Source organism: Habropoda laboriosa, unplaced genomic scaffold (genome assembly GCF_001263275.1).
Source record: "Habropoda laboriosa isolate 0110345459 unplaced genomic scaffold, ASM126327v1 scaffold61, whole genome shotgun sequence".
NCBI classification, from domain to species: Eukaryota; Metazoa; Arthropoda; class Insecta; order Hymenoptera; family Apidae; genus Habropoda; species Habropoda laboriosa.
The window spans coordinates 1,837,014-1,858,827 of record NW_017100203.1 but is presented as its reverse complement, the minus strand read 5'-3'; the positions used below and the strand labels follow the sequence as shown (position 1 = coordinate 1,858,827).

At 36.5% G+C, this 21,814-nt stretch overlaps 1 protein-coding gene across 1 annotated transcript in view; it reads left to right on the top strand.

Annotated features, from left to right (window-relative positions):
• LOC108570523 (acetylcholine receptor subunit alpha-type acr-16) overlaps positions 1-21,814 on the top strand; it is a 348,441-nt gene that overhangs the window by 226,327 nt on the left and 100,300 nt on the right. The window contains exon 9 of the mRNA XM_017932396.1: positions 3,541-3,627. Within this exon, the coding sequence (XP_017787885.1) occupies positions 3,541-3,627 (87 nt within the window). The remainder of the gene's footprint in view (positions 1-3,540; positions 3,628-21,814) is intronic.

The following is a 21,814-nucleotide window of genomic DNA, read 5'->3' as shown; positions in this document are numbered from 1 at the left end:
AATTCTAATCTACAGAATTCTAATTTACAGAATTTTAATTCATAGAATTCTATTCGACTTTTATGATGTAAAGAATGCAAAGAATCATAAGAAACATTGAGTTACATCACTATATAAATAGTTCGTATTTGAGAAAGTATAAAAGGGTCTCGAACAATTTCGAAAGAAATTAGTTTTCTCAAGACTTAAACCATGGCGAATAATCGATCCTTTCAGTCGTTTCATAACGTGGGCAAAGTAGGTACAACGTAGCTATTCATTATCAAACTTTCCTCGCAGACGCAACGTTAAATTATTCTGGTCTTTCGATTTTTCCTACCTTGAGTAGGATCGTTAAAACTCTGCGCGGAAAATTTCGCAAAACTCGAATGTGAAATACGATGCTGCGCCTCTATTAAACTAAAGTTGTCACTTTTCCGCGTAATTTCTTACAGGCAACTTTCGGGAAAATTGGCTAGCTTTTCCACATGAAAACCAGTATCTGTCGGAAATATCTATACAAAATGCGTCAAAAGCGACAAGCTTCTGTCATTTACAACAGAAGTTCGGTAACCCCGAAAATTAAAAAGAGAAAATGAAACTTTGCAGAAAAGAAGTTCAATTGAAATCATTTTTTGGCAATGAAACGGTCCTAGAAAAGTTAAATTCAAAGTAGTGTGGTTTTTGGACGTCCCAAAGAATGTTTGGAAAGCATAATTTTTTTTTTCAAAGTTCACTTCTACCACTCTGAAGTTTTTGAAAGATATCTTTTCCGAAAATTCCTTATCACCACAATGCAGGATACCAAAAACCGCACATTTTTGAATTTAACTTCTTTTTCGTATCTCACAAATTTTTTCAGGACATTTCCTTGAAAACTCACAATTTTTCTGAAAACGTCTTTTCAAATTTTACCCTAGAACCGTTTCATTACTGAAGTAAAAAATGGTTTCGTTATTAGCGTCAATTGAACTACACTTCCCCAAAGTTTCAAATTTTTTGGAATTTTCTCTTGTAGGAAATTCAATTTAGCTAAGAAACTTTCTTTCGATTCATCATTCGAATTTCTTAACATAGATACACATTTATAAAAAAAAGCTACTTTCTTCACGTGCATTAATAAAATATATAAAAGTTCACACATTTAAATACACCAAGATGAATAATTTCAAATATATGCAATTTGTATCCTTCACAAAAACCTAAAAATCTATTCAATTAACACGACAATTATATGGAAACATTTTCCTATTATCTCTCCTTCAAACTGTACCCAATATCATCGAGCTTACTTCTTAATAGCAGAACCTGCTTCCAACGTGTCCACGCGTCGCAAAAATTCAAAGTAGAAACATTCACCTAAGGTTCCTCTCAAACCTCCAATTCCATTCGACTCGCTACATATCGACGATTTCATTTGCAAAGAACCGTAAGAGACCGTAGCAAAAAGGAATCTTTTCCCTCTCTACAAGTAAAAGGAGAAACGTACACTTTCGTTAAATCGATTCGAAGTGAAACGGTTGAGCCTCGAGACCGAAAATTCGCTTCGTTCGGCAAGACTCGATTCGAAGATTCGATTCGAAAAACAAGCAGAATTCTCGCGTGGTCCGGCGAGCTTGGCGAAGGGAGAGGAGAGTTCATCGAGGCGTAGGAATACACGCGAGACGCAAGCTTGTGCGTTCGAACACGTTCGGAAATTCGGAGGGTTTCTCTAGCAGAAACTCCAGTTGGAAACAAGTACTGTACACTTTCGAAAGCAAGCAACGAGCCAAACCGAAGGACGATATTATCCTGGAATTTCTGAGAAAGGTGATCTTATCGTGAGACGTGTTCATGGCCCGACCTCGTTTCCACGACTTATTCCGTCGATCCTTTGATCGAAATCCAAAATATACTCTTTACAGAAAGTTCGAAGAATTCTTCTTCATACGTACGTGTTTTCTGTAATTTTTTCTCTTTTTTGGTAATTATTCACAAAGAGGCACATCTCGACGATTTCGATGAGCTTCGGAGATGTTGTCAGGGTCAGTGTTCTGAGTAACTTTGCTTGTACAGTAGAGTATCAGTTATGTGAATCAATTGGGGCCAAGGTAATGAGAAAAATCGACGAAATTCGGATAATTAAATATGAAAATGTCATCTCAAAATGTCCACCGTTTTTGAGTAAACGTAAATATTGCTGATCTGTTTCTGTATTAGGTCACAGTAACTACGAGTCTGCTTCTGTTCTCTTCATTTCGTATTATTGCCATAAATGTTTTATGAAGTTTCGAAAGACCCATGTTTGTATAACATCTTTTTCTTATTTCGACCCTTAGAATATACGTTTCGTCGTTAAAATCTAAGACACCCTGTATAGCGCAGGTCGCTTTTCGCCTTCGATAGTAAATTTTTCTGTATCGAACATTTCTCAGATTTCTACTGCTCACTTTTGTTTTCAAAACCCACAATTCTTAGCTGCGAAACGCCTGTGTGGTCCTGCCTTCAGACGTTTCATTCGTTATAATGTCAGTTCGTCCGGATACACGTTCACTATGACCATAGCCTAAGCAAAATTACTCGGGAAATTGACACTGACAACATGCAGCGTCTTCCACCAATATTCGGACACTCTTTAGAACAGTATAACTTTTTCTTTAATTCGACCTAACGACTTGAGTTTCTTCACTATGACCATAGCCTAAGCAAAATTACTCGGGAAATTGACACTGACAACATGCAGCGTCTCCCACCAATATTCGGACACTCTTTAGAACAGTATAACTTTTTCTTTAATTCGACCTAACGACTTGAGTTTTTTTTCAGAAGTTAGAAGGATTAGTATACCAGATAATACGGACAAAAAGATTCGAGAAAATTGCAATTTGTGAGAATTGTGAAGAAAATTGTAAAGGTCACTGTTTTACAACTTTTGTTATCTGAGCTTGCAATGAAAATTTAAAACACACGTTTTGTAGATTTGTATCAATTATTATACGTATTGAGAGTTTCATCGAAATCGGTTGATGCAGAAACAAGCATATAAGAATCTTCAGATTTATTAGTCATAATATGATTTTCACAATTTCTAACCGTTTGTAATTCACAGCAACGTTAACCGATTCCAACGAAATTTTCAGTAAGTGCACAATTGACATAAATCTACAAAACGTATATTTTAAATTTTCATTACAAGCTCAGACAAAAAAGTTGTAAAACATGACCTTTACAATTCTTTTCGCGATTCCCACAACTTGCAATTTTTTCCAAAATTGTTTTCCACGTCATCCAATATACCAATCCTTCTAACTTCTCAAACAAAACAAAAATGAAGTCGTTTGGTCCAGTTTTAAAGAAGTTACAACGTTTTAAAGAATGTCCGAATATTAGTGGGAGACAGGGTCAATGTCCCGAGTAATTTTGCTTAGGCTGCGCTTATAACGAATTCGTTTGGTCCGGTTTAAAAAAAGTCACAATATCCTAAACAGTATCCTAATATCAGTGGGAGTATCAGAAGCTCGTCGAAATCGACGAGATGTGCCACTTTGTAAATAATTACCTTTCTCTTTCAACCTATCGCAGGAGTGACGATTCTGCTGTCGCTGACAGTATTCCTGAACCTCGTGGCAGAAAGCATGCCGACGACCTCGGACGCTGTTCCTCTAATAGGTACCTATGCTTATCAAAAACGATAGTTACGCAAGTGTGTGTTACAGTTTCTGTCCTCTCTGTGTCTCTACATGTAAATATGTACACGTGCACCGTATTTGTGCCTGTCGTTGAGCAAAGTCCTGCCCGGGAAAGCAAGTCCCGGAAGAAACGCGCGGGAGAGAAAGTCGCGTGGAACGGGTAAGAATGATCGAAGGTCGTTCAGACTTGGACAATTTTGTCATTTCTGGGTGGACGTTCACTCCTTCGGCTCTCTATTATCGAGGCGCCGGAGGAAGATTGAAGATTGCTCTCTCAATGGGGTTTCTCGTCGAATTTGTTGCATTAACCGGAACGAAGAACGGTCGAAACGTTTTTCGACTTCGACGAAAGAATTGCAAGACGTTTTTGGGAAAGATGCGATTACACGGTTACTTTGAGCGGAACGAGGATTTCATAGGACGGTCGAACGCAGGATATAATAGTGATCGGTTGCCCTGCTTGTTTTGCGGCTTGTCGTTCTACTGTGATCATTTTTCTTAAGTTTCATTTGATAGGAAGTTGGTCTAAAGATTGGAATCCTTTTGAGACGTGCGTTAACCCCTTGACATATGATTTCCCTTCTATCTGTGCATCTAAGCGTCAGCCATTTTACTGTTTCAGTACTGTATCAGGTAAGAAAAGCTAATCTCTTGCAAATTACATTTAGTAATCCTCAGTTTTACAAATTCAAACGAAAGTTAGGATTACGATGAATTTTTCTTAATAATGTAACTATTTTTCTCACATCTTCGCCAGAATCTCTGCGACGAGTCTGAAAGGTTGTCATAGATTAAGGGGTTAAAGAGTACGAGGATTGCTGGTTTTATGTTGGTTGGGGTGAAAGTGATGAGGATTAATTAAAAGGACAATATAGAATCTTTTTTCGAGGATTTTCGGTTTTGAGAAAAATTTATTTTAAAGATTTTAAATAATAAATTTAAAACATTTATTGCATATACACGACTAATTCTTGTTAAACCTTTTTATTTTTGAGGATAGAAATAATTCATAATTTTTGTACTCATTTTTTTGTGAACATTAAGTATATTATAATTCTCATTTAAACGAATCCATTTTTTTATATATAAATTGAAGTGTTTTTTGAAGTGTGAGGATTAAAATGATTTTAACGTATTTTTAACTAATGCAGAGAAACTTTGAGCAAGAAAATTATACTTTTATCAACGAATATTGCCTTTTTAGAGGTACTTTTTAGAGAAAATTTATCTTGTACAAATGTTAATATGTAATAAACGAATATTCTGCAAATAACATTATAAAAATTCTGTTTAACTTCTATTCAACGTTTCTGATAGAAAATATGAAATCAAAATATCAAGAAGTATAAATATTTTGCGAAATTAATTTCATTAAAAATACGCGTGAAAGTTTCTTGTAGGAAAAATTACGTCACAAAGGAATAGTTTTCTGTTTCACACAAAAACAAATTACCTAGTAAAATCATACATTATAAATTTAAAAAAAAACCTACAGTATGTTAAACATATTTCAAGTTCAGCTTTCGCAACATTTAACGACCCAATTTTTACATCTGCGCACAAGTTTCGCGGTGCAATTAAAATATTAAAACGGTCAAAGGAACGAGTTCTATAATTACAGCTGGAGATAGTTTAAATATTACAGGAACCTAATTAGCCAGAATTTTTCACATTTCTCGCCACATGATTTTACAATTGTTAACGCCCAATATATTGCAGCTCCGTAGGCGCCAATTTTCAAATCACACTCGTCGTCGATGAAATCTATTCATCGTCGAATGAAATCCTGTCAATCGATGAAACATTTTTTTACAAATTCCACAGGATCTAGTCGTTAACGAGGGACGCGTTTCGCCTTGGGTATCCGCTTTAATTTTGCCGCAGAGTTAACCGCAAGAAAGAAATTTAATTTTCGCCGAAGTGGTCGAGAGAGAAGCGAAATATCGTGGCTGTCCGCATCTTCCAGGTCGACGAACTTTCTGCACTTTTCCAGCTACAACGGGATCGAAAATTATGTCATCGCGGAAAAGTGACTGGCTCTCCTGAAAGCCTACGAATCATTCTGATGATTTAGAGTAAAATCTTTGGTGACGAAATTATGTGGTGCGAAATCATTTGGAACGAAGTCATTTAGAATAAAATTATTTGGAGCAAAATCATTTCGAGTAAAAATATTCGGAACAAAATCATTTGGAGCAAAAATATTCGGAGCAAAAGCAGTTGGAACGAAATTATTTGGAGCAAAATCTTTCGGGACAAAATCATTTGGAGCAAAATATTCGGAACAAAATCATTTGGAGCAAAATCTTTCGGGACAAAATCATTTGGAGCAAAAATATTCGGAACAAAATCATTTGGAGCAAAATCTTTCGGGACGAAATTATTTGGAACAAAATCATTTGGAGCAAAATCTTTCGGAACAAAATCATTTGGAACAAAAATATTCGACACAAAAACATTTGGAGCAAAAATATTCGGAACAAAATCATTTGAAGCTAAATCTTTCGAGACAAAATCATTTGGGACGAAATCATTTGGAACGAAATCATTTGGAGCAAAATCATTTGGAGCAAAATCTTTCGGGATAAAATCATTTGGAACAAAATCATTTGGAATAAAATTATTTGGAATAAAGTCATTTGGAACGAAATCATTTGGAACGAAATCCTTTGGAGCAAAATTATTTGGAGCAAAATCATTTGGGATAAAATTATTTGGAACAAAATCATTTGGAACGAAATCATTTGAAGCAAAATTTTTTGAAGCAAAATCATTTGGAGCAAAAATCTTTCGGGACAAAATCATTTGGAGCGAAATCATTTGGAACAAGCGAAAAGAAATCGAATGTGGTCTATTATTCGTGTATAAATGTGATATAGTGAGGCAAATTGCAAAAATTTGAAAGAACAGATAAACACTTTAAATAATCCATCTGACTAGTCCAAATAAGATAATGTTTGCATTTGCACTTACGGAGAAATTTATTAAAATACTGCCAAGCATCAGTGCAACAGATATTTTGCACGTGATAACACATCAAAGTAAAGCATTTAAGTTTCCTGCAATCTGTTTATTTTTTCAATCGACATCTAACACGTGCTAACGCATCGAAAACAAGAATTAAAATTCACTCGATGCTAATGTTTGCTTTTTATCGATATCGACGTCTAATACGTGATAACGCGTTAGAAAAAAGCATGAAAATTTAGTACAAACTGTATTTTCCGACTTTATTATATCGCTCAATTTTTCGAATTTATTACATCGTTTAATTTACCGTGAAAAAGCAAAGAAAATTTCATTTACAGGAAAAAACATCGAAATTCCATAAAAATTTTATCAAATCACTTCACTAAATTGTTTAATTTTTTTTACTTCGTTATATCGCCGGACAAGTACTAACAATATTTGCATTAAAAATTTGCATATTGTTGTTCTACTTTTAAAAGCGCTTCTTTCCTCAAAGAGATATTTTACACCCTTCCACTTTTATTGTTGAATTATGCATTAAGATACCGGGTAGAAGGAAGTTCGAAATTTATGGACGAATATATACTTCTGGCTATAATCTTTCTGTTTCATTCTACATCATGCTCTCTGGGAAATTTCTTATTCTTCGTGAAATTCGTGATTTCTTTAAAGGAGCAACTCAAGCAAATGCTAAAATCTTTCAGGTGAAACCTCGACAATTGGAACGCAGCTGTAATAGGCAGCAGTAACGCAAGCCATTCTCGCTTTAATTAACAACGGGTACCCCTCGCTTTAATTAGTCCCCATTATCAAGTTCACGCGGTAAGATATAAGCAACCGTATTCCAATGGGAGCACTTTGCAATCTTCTCCTGAAATTTTTCGGAAAAAGAGGTTTGAATTTCACGTAGTAGGTAGGCAGAGACTGACAAAAATGTGACTCGCGACCTGGAAATGTCAATAAAATTCTACGGACATGAGAACTATTTTTCTTGGCCGTGTTTCTGAATTTTTCCGGTTGATCAATCACTCTTGAGGTGCCTCCATCGTCCGATATTCAAAAATATGTTTTTTCCCTTCGCAAAATTTATTTCTTTATACTTGCCTCGCGATAACAGAGTAAATGGACTAATTTTTGAAAAATTACTTCTTGAAATTCTTGAAATTTTTACGTCAATTATTTTTCAATTTGTTAGTGAAAATATTGTGTAATCGTAATTCTTGAAATTTGTATTTTTTAAATTTATTACTTTCGATTATTATTTTTATTCGTGTATATTTGCCCTAATTTTGTTAATCAATATTTTCACTTCCTACAATTGGTACATCATTCCATAAAATTATTCTCATATTGTAGATATTTTCATGTTTTTTAATTAGTCTTATTTTTTTATCCATTTAATTTTGTATTTATTATGCAAACTATACTTTTATGAGATCAAAATTTTAATATACTCTTTTGCAAGTTTTCATTCAGATCGATCTTCCAGAAAATTTTGTAAAAGTTAAAAATTCGTTTCTTCAATTTGATTGATAATTAATGCTAATTAATTTACATATACATAATAATATTTAGTTTCTTTTTCGTTTTTAGAATCTCCGAAATTCGACGAAAAATTTTGTCACAATAGCATAAACGATATAAAAATCTTTATTTCTCGTTGCAACAGTGTGTCGACCGTTTATCGTCGCCAGCTATACGTAACTGATAACGTTATTGCCCTGGCTGAGTGAGCAATTCCACGAATTTATCCAATTCAATTTTGCCGATCCAAATCACGATATTTTCAACTTTCCCCCTGTCTCTCGACATTTCATCTCCGTTTTAGCAGCATAATAAAAAATAAAGAACACGTTTAATGTACTTACTCGTGTGAAAGGTTCGTTCCTTTCTTTGTAGAACAGCTTCCATTCAAATTCATTCTTTGCACTCGAAGATCTGTCTATACTATATCAATATCTATTGGTTTCAAAATTAATATTCAGTGTATTTGCCAAAAAACTGATGAAATTTTTAAAAAATTAGCAAATACAAATGTTTTACTTTTATATTACACAAAACCTTGTGAAAATTTATTAGAGGTTGGTTGTTTCAAATTATTTCGCTGTTGAGACATTTATAGGAGGCCAGTAGACCTGGTGTTCTGTAAGATATCAGCTTCAAGAGAGCCTCGATGAATTATTTACTAAATGATAGAGAATGCTGCTTCTCAGTCGTGACTCGAGTGTAAAGGGTTAAAGTATTGTGTGTCGAAATGAATTCTTTCCTACTCGATTCGCACCGAGTTTCTATTTAGAAATTATTTCGATTATAGATCTATTTTCATTCTCTTCAATTCACCGACACCACGCGCGTAAGCATTCTAAAAATCAAAGATCGCCACCGAATTTCTACCGCGATGGTAAATTCGCGATCTGCCAGAAAAATAGCAAAAAGTCATCGATATACCGGATTTTTGTGCAAATTCATATTTTGATGAGTATAATTAAAAAAATAGAAACAATATAGGCAATTGTTTTACTCACTAAATATTATAACGAGTACTATGTGCATTCTGTGTATTTTTGTGCCTTGAAAGTTTCCAAAAATGCACAAAAATCCGCAAAATTATTTCGACGATAGATCTGTTTTCATTCTCTTTAAATCAGACTGTGATTGCACGTAAAAGTCCGAAAGAATTCATTTCTACACCGAATACGAGCGAAATATGGTACAAATTCAATTCACCGACACCACGTGCTTAACTCTTTGACTGCAGCATGCTCCAACTCAGAACCATCAGATTATACGGCGCCATATTTGCACGTATGTTATACTGAGACTCGGTGTTACAGATTAATTACATTTAGTAATCCTCAGTCTTACGAATTAAAACGAAAGTTGGGATTACAATGAATTTTTCTTACTGACATAACTATTTCTGTCACATCTCAACAAGAATCTATTAACGAAAAATTTTTAACCGTAGCCAAACTTGTGTATTTTGCCCCTGACGTATGATTTCTTTCCTGACATCTAAGCGTCAGCTGTCTACTGCTTTAGCACTGTATTAGATAAGAAATCTAATGAATTATGGATTAATTACATTTGGTAATGGTTAGTTTTATAAATTAAAACGAAAGATAGAATGAAATATTGATCTTTGTTTGTTTTTGTCACATTTTGACCAGAATTGATTAACTTCAAATTTTTTAACCGTAGCCAAACTTGTGTATATTGCCCCCTGACGTATGATTTCTTTCCTGACATCTAAGCGTCAGCTGTCTACTACTTTAGCACTGTATTAGATAAGAAATCTAATAAATTACAGATTAATCACATTTGGTAATCGTTATTTTTATAAATTAAAACGAAAGTTGGAATTAAATATTGATCTTTGTTACAAATATAACTGTTTTCTACCAGAACCTCTGCCACGAGTCTGACGCGTTGTCATAGGTTAAGGGGTTAACCAAAAATTACGAAATTACACATTCAGAATTTACACGTCCTTTTTTTTTTATTATCGCGTTACATGGAGGCAGTAGAAATTTTTTGATCGCCTCATACGAGAGAGCGTATATACAGGGTGTTTCGTAAATACATGACAATACTTCAGTGGGTAAATCTACAAACTAAAGCAAGTAAAAAAATGTCATATGAACATATGTCCTACATACCTTAACTTTCAAGATATACAATACGTCCGGTTTATCTCAGAACACGGAAGTATCTCGAAAAGCACACACGATACGAAAAAATACTTCAGACGAAATTTACAAGATACAGAGAACGACGCATTATTCTCGCATTTTTCTCACCTTGCAGTCACTTTTAAAAGCCCTGTAAACGTCGTGTTTAAGTTCTAAACGGGAACGTATATTTTCGATGCCCGAAGTTTCATCTGCCTTCAATCAGTGTAATTTAAATTTTCTTTAATCGTCCATAACTCGAAAACTAAAGTACACCAGACACATGTCCATACGACATGTTTTACTTGTTTTACTTTGTACAATAGATTTACCCACTGAAATATTGACACGCGTTTACGAAACACCCTGTACACACGTCTTCAGCAGTGAAAGGGTTAAGCATTGTAAAAACCGGACGCAGCTCCACAAAGGAATGAAATAGTGGACGCGTTTGCGGTAGAAAATGTTTCTTCCACGAGGAAAGTTGCCCCGGTGTCGTTGTATCCTGCCTCCTCTATGTATGTACACGCGCGCGGGTGTGCAAGCTTTAAAGGGTCATCGAGACGGATCAGGAGCGCCGTTTCGGAAGTTGTAACACGTTTACGCCGAACAACTTTCCTCTCGTTGCCTCGGCTGCAAATCCTTTTTGCGGCCGACCGGACGCTGTGAATATTTTGGCCGGTTGTCGCGGGCGGACAGCACGTACACAGTGACAAGTCGCGCGTGCAAACGACCGGCGCGGAACACTTTTCGAGCGTTTAATCTGTTCGCGATGAGAATCGTGCGCGCCGGTTTTTTTCCCTCGACGCGTTGCCCCGCGGTAAACGCGTTGATGAAAAGGACGGTCAACAGCCCTCGCGTTCACTTTTTAGGCTCGTTCCTCTTCACGCGCCGTTTCGATTCCTAGATTCGACCTAGAAACCGGGTTCTTCGACGGTTGTTTGCGTTCCACCGACGGCGAAATCGAACGTGTCAGATGTCGATTGAAATTGCCGTTCGACGTGGATATTTTCGAATGCGTTGGGCTGTTGGGAAAGTTCGTAGTTTCGGTTTCTAATTGAGATAGAGGTGAAAGTTGAAGGTATTTTTCTCGACGGTTGAAGGCGAATCCAACGCGCTGCTCGAATAATTCGTAAGGTGAACGGGGGGTGGATATAAGTCGAATTGTATTTTCTGCAGTGGAGCGTGGATGTTGAATTTTTCGTGGCAACGCTCCACCGCGGAAAATTTGCGTGCGTTGGATTTATCTTCGAATAACGAGTAAAAAACCCTTTGGTTTCTTTGTCGCTAGCTCGATTAGAAACAGAGATACGTCGGATTGAATTTTTTTTGCATTTCGCTACGAACTTTCTGAACCACCCAATACTTTCTTGTGCAAGAAAGACAGATTTCAGGGGTTTTTTGGTAACTGTGAGATAAAGGCGTAACGAGGTGTTCGTAAATTTGGGTTACGTGGGATGATTCTTGTTGTTGCAAAAGTGACGTGGAAAAGTTTGCAACATTTTGACAGTGGGAAATTTGTTCGCGAAAGCTGCATATTGAGATCAGTTGGTGTACGTTATTTACATATGTTATTAAGAGAAGATTGTAGAATAATATAAGATTCATTATTAGCCAAAAACATATTAATTGACGATACATATATTATTAATAGAAAAGTGTAAAATAATATGAAATTTATTATTAGTCAAAAATATATTATTTGATAATACATATTATTAACAGAAAAGTGTAGAATAATGTAAAATTGACCACCATTAACCCTTTGCACTCCAAGCATTTTTTGACAAGATTAACAGTGAAACCTCAGAAAACCCAAAGTTTCATTTTGAAAAAAAAAAAGCAAGAATTTTTAATTTCCATTTCTTATGTTAATTTGCAATATTTCGATAATACAAAGAAATCTGAATTTTACATTTTAAAGTTCTCCAAAACGATCACTCGTGTCGCCACAAAAGCGCCATCAGAGTGCAAAGGGTTAACAAAGAATACATTATTTATCCCATTTATTTGACAATAAATTTTTTTAACAAAAAATTGTAGAACAATATAAAACTGATTATTAGTCAAAAACATACTATTTATCCATAATACAGTTCATACGCAAAATACTCCCAACGGTGATTAAAGTTGCTGAAATAAAAAAAAAAGGTAACAATACACCTCGTGATATCAATATTTCGTTAAATGCTGATAAAAATGCAGCTTCAAGCCAGCCTTAAATATGTGATAAAATAAACAATATAATTCGTGAATATAAATGACTGATTTCTCTGAATCAATTGCAATAAAATAATTTCTCACGAGCATTCGAAGAATCAAACGAAAGTGTTTGCATTGAAACACGTTAACATTCCAGCGAAAGATGAAACGCAGCTAAAAATGAAATAGTTGCAATAAACAGTAACCGCAGATTCTTTCATTCGTATATTTTTCAAAGGAGTATAATCCGAGAATCAACGTTCTCTGCAGTTTCATTCGCTCAACCTTGTCTCGCAGGTAGACAAGCAAATGAAATTATAAAATTCACCACTACCGGCCACAAATTTGGGACCGCTGTGCGTTGCAAATTGTACAAAAATTTCCTGAAAAAATCAGCAACGTTGAGAATTTTTCGTCATTCGAATCAATCGATTTAAAGGTAAATTGCTATTTATCGCCACAATATCAATTTGAAATGTACAAAAATTTAGTAACAGATTCAGTATTGACGAAAATTGAGAGGTGATACCGAACTTTCGGCCGGTGGTGTATATCAGAACGAAAAGCACAACAAGCAGGGAGATGCTCGAACAAACACGTGACCGTTTAATTTCTTTCACGTCGACATTTTTCTTTCTCTGAGCATTCCTTTTTAAATCCTTCAAAAGCAACCCCTCAGGCTTGTATTATATTAATGTTTAGAATATTCACCCCACTCCACGATGTTATCTCGTGGCAAGTACCGAAAATCTTGGCTGCCTAAAAAGCTACACTTACCTTTACAGTGAACACAACATTCGAATGCAACAGAAATTGATTTAAAGGAACAAACGGAAAAAATCTCGATCGCTATTTTACAATCGATCCAAGTTTCATAAATGATACTAACGAATAATTGATTTCCTAAGAAATATTCAGCAAGTGATTTAAAAAATATCGACAAATTTTCGTTAATTTATTCCAGCACAAAAGTGCACAATTTTTTGCACTATCGTAGAATTTCTTTCGAAAAATACAAGAAAAACCTCTCGTCTACCTATCGAAATTGTGGTAAAAATGTGGAAATTAACAGCATAATAGGAATTTGTAACAATTGAAATTACTCTATGTGAAATGTGTTGTCAGCAATTTGCGTTATCATTTTCTCAGTTTCTTAGGCATCCATATTATTGGTACTCGAGTTGTTCACACCCCGCCCCTTGAGAAACGTGCACGGTTCTTTGGCCCTCTGATCCCCACTTTTTGGTGTATTGTATTAATTGTCGAACGAGCAGTCCGTTTGCTTAGAGGAATACGTTAACTAACTTAATTGTCCCCGTGTCATACTTTAGAGAATTACTCGTAGCACCGAACTCCTAGGTATATTGCTGTGTTAATTGCCTGTTGAAAGGTCCTATAGTTTACCCATAGTCTACTGTTTCCCCCCTTAGGGGTTTAGCAAGGGATAGTCCATCAGTTTATCGGCAAGCTCGTGCAAACAGTAAGTTCAATTTCACGGGCTGATACGCGTTACTTCCTTTAGAACGCGAACGAACGATCGTCTATCCGAGCTTTCCGCGGGAAAAATAATATGTACGTCTGATTAAACGATTCTCCTTTCAGCGAACTCGTTGCGCCGAGTACGGAAACACCGCGTGATCGTGGATCGTTCTGATCTGTTTTTTCCAATACTGATCGTTAAAACTGTTTTCACTTGTACGAAAGTTGTTCATGGATTTAGAAGGAAGGCGATAATTTGGAAAACGAAGCACAGTGGATCTGTGACAGGAATGAGGAAATTTTTTAGTGAGAACGAGCCTAATCTGAACGACCTTCGTCGCGTATGCCTTCGAAGCGAAATCAAATGCATAGCAATTTGTGTTTCCTCGAAGAACAGATTTTTAATGGGTTTAGCAAATTTATGGCTTCTTAAAAAATAGCGGGGATCTGTTTAATTATGAGCACCTACGGGAAACATTTGTAATAGCAATTTATGTCGGAATAACTTTATCACTTCGCCGTGAAGAAGTGAGTGGAAATTTATTTTACTGTATCACCTAAATTAACAATCTTTTTATCACAAAATTCTTAAAAGAAAAATCACTTTATCAGTCAGCAATATTTATTTTATTACCATTACCGGTATAACATATTGCCTATCGTTTAATATTTATGCAATATAATTATAAAAAATTTTAATTTCAAAAAACCCACTATTGCACACTCTTCACGGCGAAGAAGTCCTCGACAATCGCGAAACCAGCGACAAAACAGACGGACCATCATCTCTCGACTCGGAGAAACCCTAGAAAGCGACTCGCGGCGACTCGATCGATCGATATCGATCTCCGTGTAACTTGGCCGGTGTTCAATCTACACCAATTAAGCTGTGCAATCAGTCAGCTGAATATCTGCAAAGAAAGAGAGGAGGGAGGAGAAGAGGAAGAGGCGGAGAAGAGGAACATTAATCAGAGATCAGGCTTCTTCGCGTTCCAAAGTGGCAGCTAGCAGTAGGAAAGAAACGATCGAAGGAAGTTTAATTAAAACACCTAAAAGTGTGTGTGTGTGTGTGTGGTGTTCGATACAAGAACAGTGTCACATAAAGAGGTTCTCCTCGTTTGTGAATTCGTTTGCATATCCAGTTCATCCTTGGGAGAGATCTTCTCTCATTTCCAACCGTGAGTCATTTTCCTGCCAGTGGCGTGGTCAGTCGTCCTTTATTTTTGTCACAGTACCACTCTGTGGTGTTTCTAGCTGAACACCGTCGCGTATATTCCTGTTTTCTACTCTTCGTTGCATTTTTTCTCTTTCTTTTTTTTTTTTTTTTTGGTCGTATCAACCAGCAACCGCGGTACAAGCCACGTGTCTGGAAATTGGTCTGATTGTCAGGTGAATGCGAGCGAGGCTTCGTGTCCTATAGCGGAAACGAACTTTCTTTCTTGAGCAATTAGCGACGCGCGGTACCGGTAAATTAGTTCCTAACGAGCGATTGACGGCAATTCGTAATTTTCCAGCACCTCGTGTCGAGGAAGGGGGAATATTCATCGCGGTTATTAACGAGCATCGAACTTGCGGCCAATTAGGAACCACCGCTGATTCATTCGAGTGTCCCTTTCATTCGAGAAGGAGTCACTCTCTTGTCGAAGTAATGGTTTGTTAGTCCCTCGATTCTTTTCATAAATGCTTAAGCTACTTAGAAAGATCGCGAGGTCTATTGACGTTTGACGAGTAGCGCACACAGATCAACGAACTCTGCAATGCGCGTTGAGTAGGTTTAAGGTGTGTTGGAAAGTTAGATTACCACGAGAAATTTTGGTACTTTGTTAGACTGAAGAGAGCCTCGATTCGTTGTCAGCTTGTCTTTTTTAGACTCGATTGGTGTTTCAAGTAGGCGGAGATCTAGGACCGCTGCAGACAAAGTTAATTTTGCGAGTAGGAATTGTTAAAATGTAGAAAGTGAGATATGAAATACAGAAAGTGGGTAGAAATAGTGGTGGGAAGGTGAGATGTCGAGTTTCTGAGAATTCCTGGTAAAAAGAGGGATCAGTTGTGTAACCAGAAAAGGATTGACAGGGCAGTTGGAAAATTTGACAAAATTGATTGCTATAATTTACAGATAGCGAAGGATCGTAAGTTCTCAAGATCCCCTTAATAATATTAATCACGAAAATTTATGACGAGCAGTGATGTATTTTCAGTAGTGTTGCTACATCATACGTGTCGATAAGTAGTGCAGGTCAATGATTTTCACTTCACAATTCTGTCAGTAGTGTTACTACATCATACGTGTCGATCAGTAGTACAGATCAATGATTTTCACTTCACAATTCTATCAGTAGTGTTACTACATCATACGTGTCGATCAGTAGTACAGGTCAATAATTTTCACTTCACTATTCTATTCTCTTTCGAGTGGAGCTTTGTAAACAACAGCTTGAAATAGAAATGATCAAATTGTGAAAAAATTTTATCTTGTTACTTAAAGAAAACGTACAAACTGCTACAACTTTTTAAGACGCATAATTTATAAAAAAAATTATCATATCAGTTAGAAATTCCATTTTTCATAATTACGTGCCTCCCCTAATTCTCAGATAGTAAAGGATTGTAAGTTCTTATCATTCCATAAGTTCGCGACAAAAGCGAAAAATATTTCAATAAAAATCCAAGGAAATTCCAAAAAAGTTGAAGAATGAGAAGACACTTACATTTTCTGTTTTTTAATCAAATTTAAGGGTTCGTTGGAAATACTGATCTAAATAATAAATTTCGACACGAACTTCTAGGAGAACCTAATAATATTAATTCCAAGAATTTACGATTCACGTGTAATTTGTTTTTAAAGTAATCACAGTAGCATTACTTACGTCATGCGCGTCGATCAGTAGTACAAACCAATAATATTTCCGCTTCCCAATCCTATCGCCGATTCTCGACGAATTTAACCCAAAATTTCATAAAGTTCTCCGTGAATCTGTTAACACGTCGGACAAAGAATCCGGAATTCAAGGAAAACCACCAAACGATTTCACCAGTCCTCGTGAAATCACGTCCGAAACGTCGCCGTGTCGCATTTCCATTATGGCTCGAATAACCATCGCGTTCGAGAGGAAAGTGTTGCGCTGAATAGGGGACCAGCACTCGATGACCTCTTTAATTCCCATTATTCAGCAATCAAACGCCATTATTTTCCAGAATCGACGCTGGTCCAAGCTGTAACAGTAAGCCACAGCCGTATTGCAACATTCAAAACAGCGGAATGGAAATAAATCAAGACAACGTTTCCGATAATCGAGCCTGTGGTGTCGCGTTTCGATAAACAAAATTGTCATTTTCACCGAAATGAAAATCGAAGGGACGCGTGCTACTCACGGTACACGTATACAGAGTGTTTCGAAACTTTAGGGATGGATTCTGTCGTGTACTCGCGTCGGTTTGAGTTATGTTTCAAACTTGGATCACGAGAGAAAAATCGGACTGTTTTCTAACGAGGTCTGAAGCGATCCCGGAATACCCTTTCTCCAACGTTATAATATAAACGACTTGATTATGCGTTCAGCGCTCGGACTGACTCAATACTTGGTTGTTTAACGTTCAGAATGATACTGATTCGAAATTCAGAGGAAGTCACGCATCTCAGCTACTGAGGGCGGAGTTTAATTTTGGAAGTGAAAAAATGGGAGAAATAAGAACATTAAGTATTGGTCGTAGGGTGTGGTGGTGGAAGGTGGTGGTAGAAGGATGAGGTGTCGTGGTTTTGGGGAATTCCGAAAAAAGGAGATAGGACATGAGAGAAGGAAGACACTAGTTCAGTAATTGGAAAATCGGGATATTGGTTAATAAACTGAGTTCTGGTGGTGAAATTACCGAGGGTACGCGCTTAATAACGGCCCCGGCTAATCCTATGGGTCGCGGATTCTTCAGGCCCGTCTTACAATTTCCTTAAGCTATAAAAATAAAAGGAAAAAGGCTCGATGCGAAAATAGACAAAAAAATGTTCGGTACGAAACAGATTCAGTACGCTGAAATGAGCATAAAAAGTTTATACAAACATATACTCAACATGACCTTTCTGTATAATACCTGTTATTTAATAATTTTCAAAGAAATTGTTCGAAGTGGCCACTCTCGGCTAGAACGCAAATCTTCGTAGATCTTCTCACTCGTTCAAAAATACCAGGTGTCGTTTGAATTCGCCGACATTGTTCACGTTTGTGTTGCAAAACCAAAGAGCTTAGGTGCCCCCACGAATAAAAGTCCAATGGATCTAGATCAGGCGATCGTGCTGGCCAATTAACCCACTCGAGGCAAGCGACTTTTCGAAAGTCGATCCTCAGGAGCCAAAAATTCTTTTTCCTCTATATTGCAAATTGAGAGAAGAACACTTCAGACATTTTTCGTACAAATCAGGCCGTGACACACCACGTGTGTCTACACTCACTTTGTGGTCCCAGTTTGAAACCAACGCAGGTTTCAATATCTACAGTGCTGTAACTTTTATTTTCTTCAAAAACGATCTTATTTCCATTATTAGAGTACTTCAGTGATAACTTAATATGAATCTACGATCGTTACACACACAGTGTATCGTTGGTCTTCTCGCTTAGGGACGACATTAGACACCAAATGTGTGATTGACCTCGAAAGGGTTAATTGCAGTCGATCGAGTCGTAAGAATTACTGGAAGACGTACAAACGGCTATAATTCGGAAACAAAGTCATATCGGGTATACGTTTATATAAACTTTTCTTCTTACTTTAGCATACTGAATCCATCCCCGGAAGTTTCGAAACACCCTGTGTGTACACGCAAGACGCGAACACGATTTTTCGAAGCGACAGATGATTTCTCAGCTATCGTTACGGCGGCTGTCCTGTACAATTAGTGTTATCCCGTTGGAAACGTGACGTTTACCTTAGCTGCTATCGGGAAACGAAATCTTGTTCGGTGAAACGTCCGGAAAAATGCTTGATAAGGGAATCGATTTCCTGTTGGATGTTTTTCTCCGATTTTCTTCGTGTCTGTTCCTCTTCTTTCTTTCGTTTTTCTACAAGTCGCCTTGGGTATCTTCCGGCGAATCCGAGAATCCATTTTGTTACCTCCAGCATGCCTTTCACCAAGGTTTTCAAAGGCAGATCCTCCTAACAGGGATAAGTAGCGAGATCAATTTCGAAAATTGCACCAAGAAAGGCGATAAACTAATTAACTCCCTATTTCCTGCCTCTTCTATTGTGAATGGAAGGTCTGTCTCTTCTATAGTGATTCGAGGCTCGATATGAAAGAAAGAATAGCTCCTTTGTGAATTGAAAGAATTTTACGGTGATAAATTGTTCGCAGCTGAAATGGCTAGAATTTTTATATATTTCTTGGTCGGTGAAAAATAGAACAGATTGGAGAACAAATTCTAAGGGATGTACGCAAGTTCTTAATTTGTCCAATGCATCTTTCAATCTTACATGGTAGAGTGATATACCTAGATACAGTAGATATAATTTAGATGAACTTTTAGAAAAGACTGATTATTTATTAATAATGATCATATTTTACGCGGACTCGTATTACATCACCGGGGGTTTACCTAAACCCTGTGACAGTTGCATTAGCAATTTCTCGCTCCTTAAAGACGGCGAATTTGTACTGGTCGTTGACCGAATCCCTTGACAAATTTTCATTCGCAAAATGGTATATTGGGGTTTTATTGAACTACACGCTTACATTATTCAAGTATATATTAGAATAAGTATGGATTACAATATTACGACGAATAACCACTGAGAGTCGAACCGCACACGTGGCGGAGGTCCCATGTCTGGAATAACAAAAACAGGATCGGTACCAACTGCCGATCAACGCGGGTAGCTTTCGCGCATGCGCAGAGCAACTCTTCGTGGTAAAATGGTAAACAGATAGAAAGGTTAATGTATGTAATAAACGAACAATCAAAAAAAAACCAGAAACAATTCTGAAACAAGACGAAGTCGGTAACGACGAAGAAAACAGTGCCGGGAATTCCTGTATTTCATTAATTAACGCGTTGCACAAAAACAATAGTCGCGATATCTTCGGCGCGTTATAGAGAAATCTACTGTACCGACATTTAACTTAATTTTCTTATCACGATACGAAATGTTGCATACGAAAACAATAATCGCGATATCTTTGGCGCGTCACAGAAAAATCTACTGTATCGAAATTTAACATAATTTTCCTGTCACGGGTACGAAATATTGGTAAATGGTAGCACGATGCATTTAAGGGCTAAAGAGAAACGATACGCGGCGGATACGTGAAAAGTTTCTAATCACTCGTCTTACCATTTATCTCATCCGTGCACCACGTTCCATTTACTTCTTACGATGGTCCATTTATTAATTCGACACCGGCGACCGACCCAGTTCCACGGCCGGAACACGCGAGAACCCGACAGAATAATGCATAAACGCCGGCAAGGAAATGGCTTCGAGCAGAAAAAGTTGATACACGAGCGACCGGTCCATGGGCTGCCTTTGTGCTGATATTTTTTCGTACGGTCTGAACAAGCGGCTCGATCGACGGTGCGCCATGCAAATTTATGCGAAAACTCGGTGCTCTGCCGCGTGGAACAGTCGACTCAGAAGACAGGTCATCAGCTTCGAAGCAGCGGTGAGCTTTTATGCAATCGCCTGATAGCGTCGGGCTGCACTGTGTATACTTGTGCATGCATCAGCCTGCTGTCGTATACGTGACATTTGCCGGGTGTAATATTTATGCCAATAACGTGGCTTCTTTTCTGCTAAATGAATTTTTATCTCGGCGAAGGGAGCGATGTAAGAAGCTGAACTAATGCGGTGAAATGGGTTTCATTGGTTTGATGGAGTGGTAAGGGTGATTCTTCGCGGTGGATCTTTAAATGGTTCTTTTTGTGGAGCGTGAGGTTTTTTTGGGAAATCGGTAAATGGTTTCGAGAAAAATGCAATTTGCAATGAAATATGTAGGTTTATGAAATTATGCTCATTATCCTCGTATAAATGATAAAGTGTTTGTAGATGAAGTTGGGGAACCATTAGAAAATTTAAATAATAGTTTCTTCTTGCTTTATTTGTGGAGTGTGAGGATTTCTTAAGAAATTGTTTGGAAGGAAAATAAATAATTTTGAAAAGAAATGTAATTTGTAATGAAATATGTAGGTTTATATAGTTATTCTCATATAAATGGAGAAAATAACATAAAGTGCTTGTAGATGAAGTTATGGAATCATTACAAAATTTAAATAATAGTTTCTTCTTGCTTTATTTGTGGAGTGTGAGGATTTCTTAGGTAATTATTTGGAAGAAAAATAAATAATTTTGAAAGCAAAATGTAATTTTTAATGAAATATGCAGGTATCCTCATATAAATAATGAGGATAATTTAAAGTGCTTGTAGATGAAGTTTTAGTAATTTTTTTTCTGCATCTTTTGTGGAGTGTCAGGGTTTCTTGAGAAATTTTTAGAAGAATAATGTAATTTAGAATGAAATAGGTTTATAATGTTGATATAAATGATGAGGATAATATAAAGTATTTGAACCATTTTGAATACATGATTTTATTAGAAATTTTAATAATTTACTTTGTCAGTTTATAAAATTTCCAACTACTTTTTAGTTTGATAAATTAATTATTGGTATCAGAAATTATACACGAAGAAGACATGTCACATTGTTGCAGTATTTTCATTTCACTAATAAATAACAAAGAATTATTAAATAATACTCAACACAATTTTTCATAATCGAAGTAAAGTTGTATCTGAAATAATAAGCAAAATTTATGTTAACATTATCAGAATTTCTAAAAAATGTCAACTCAAAGAAATTACTATAAT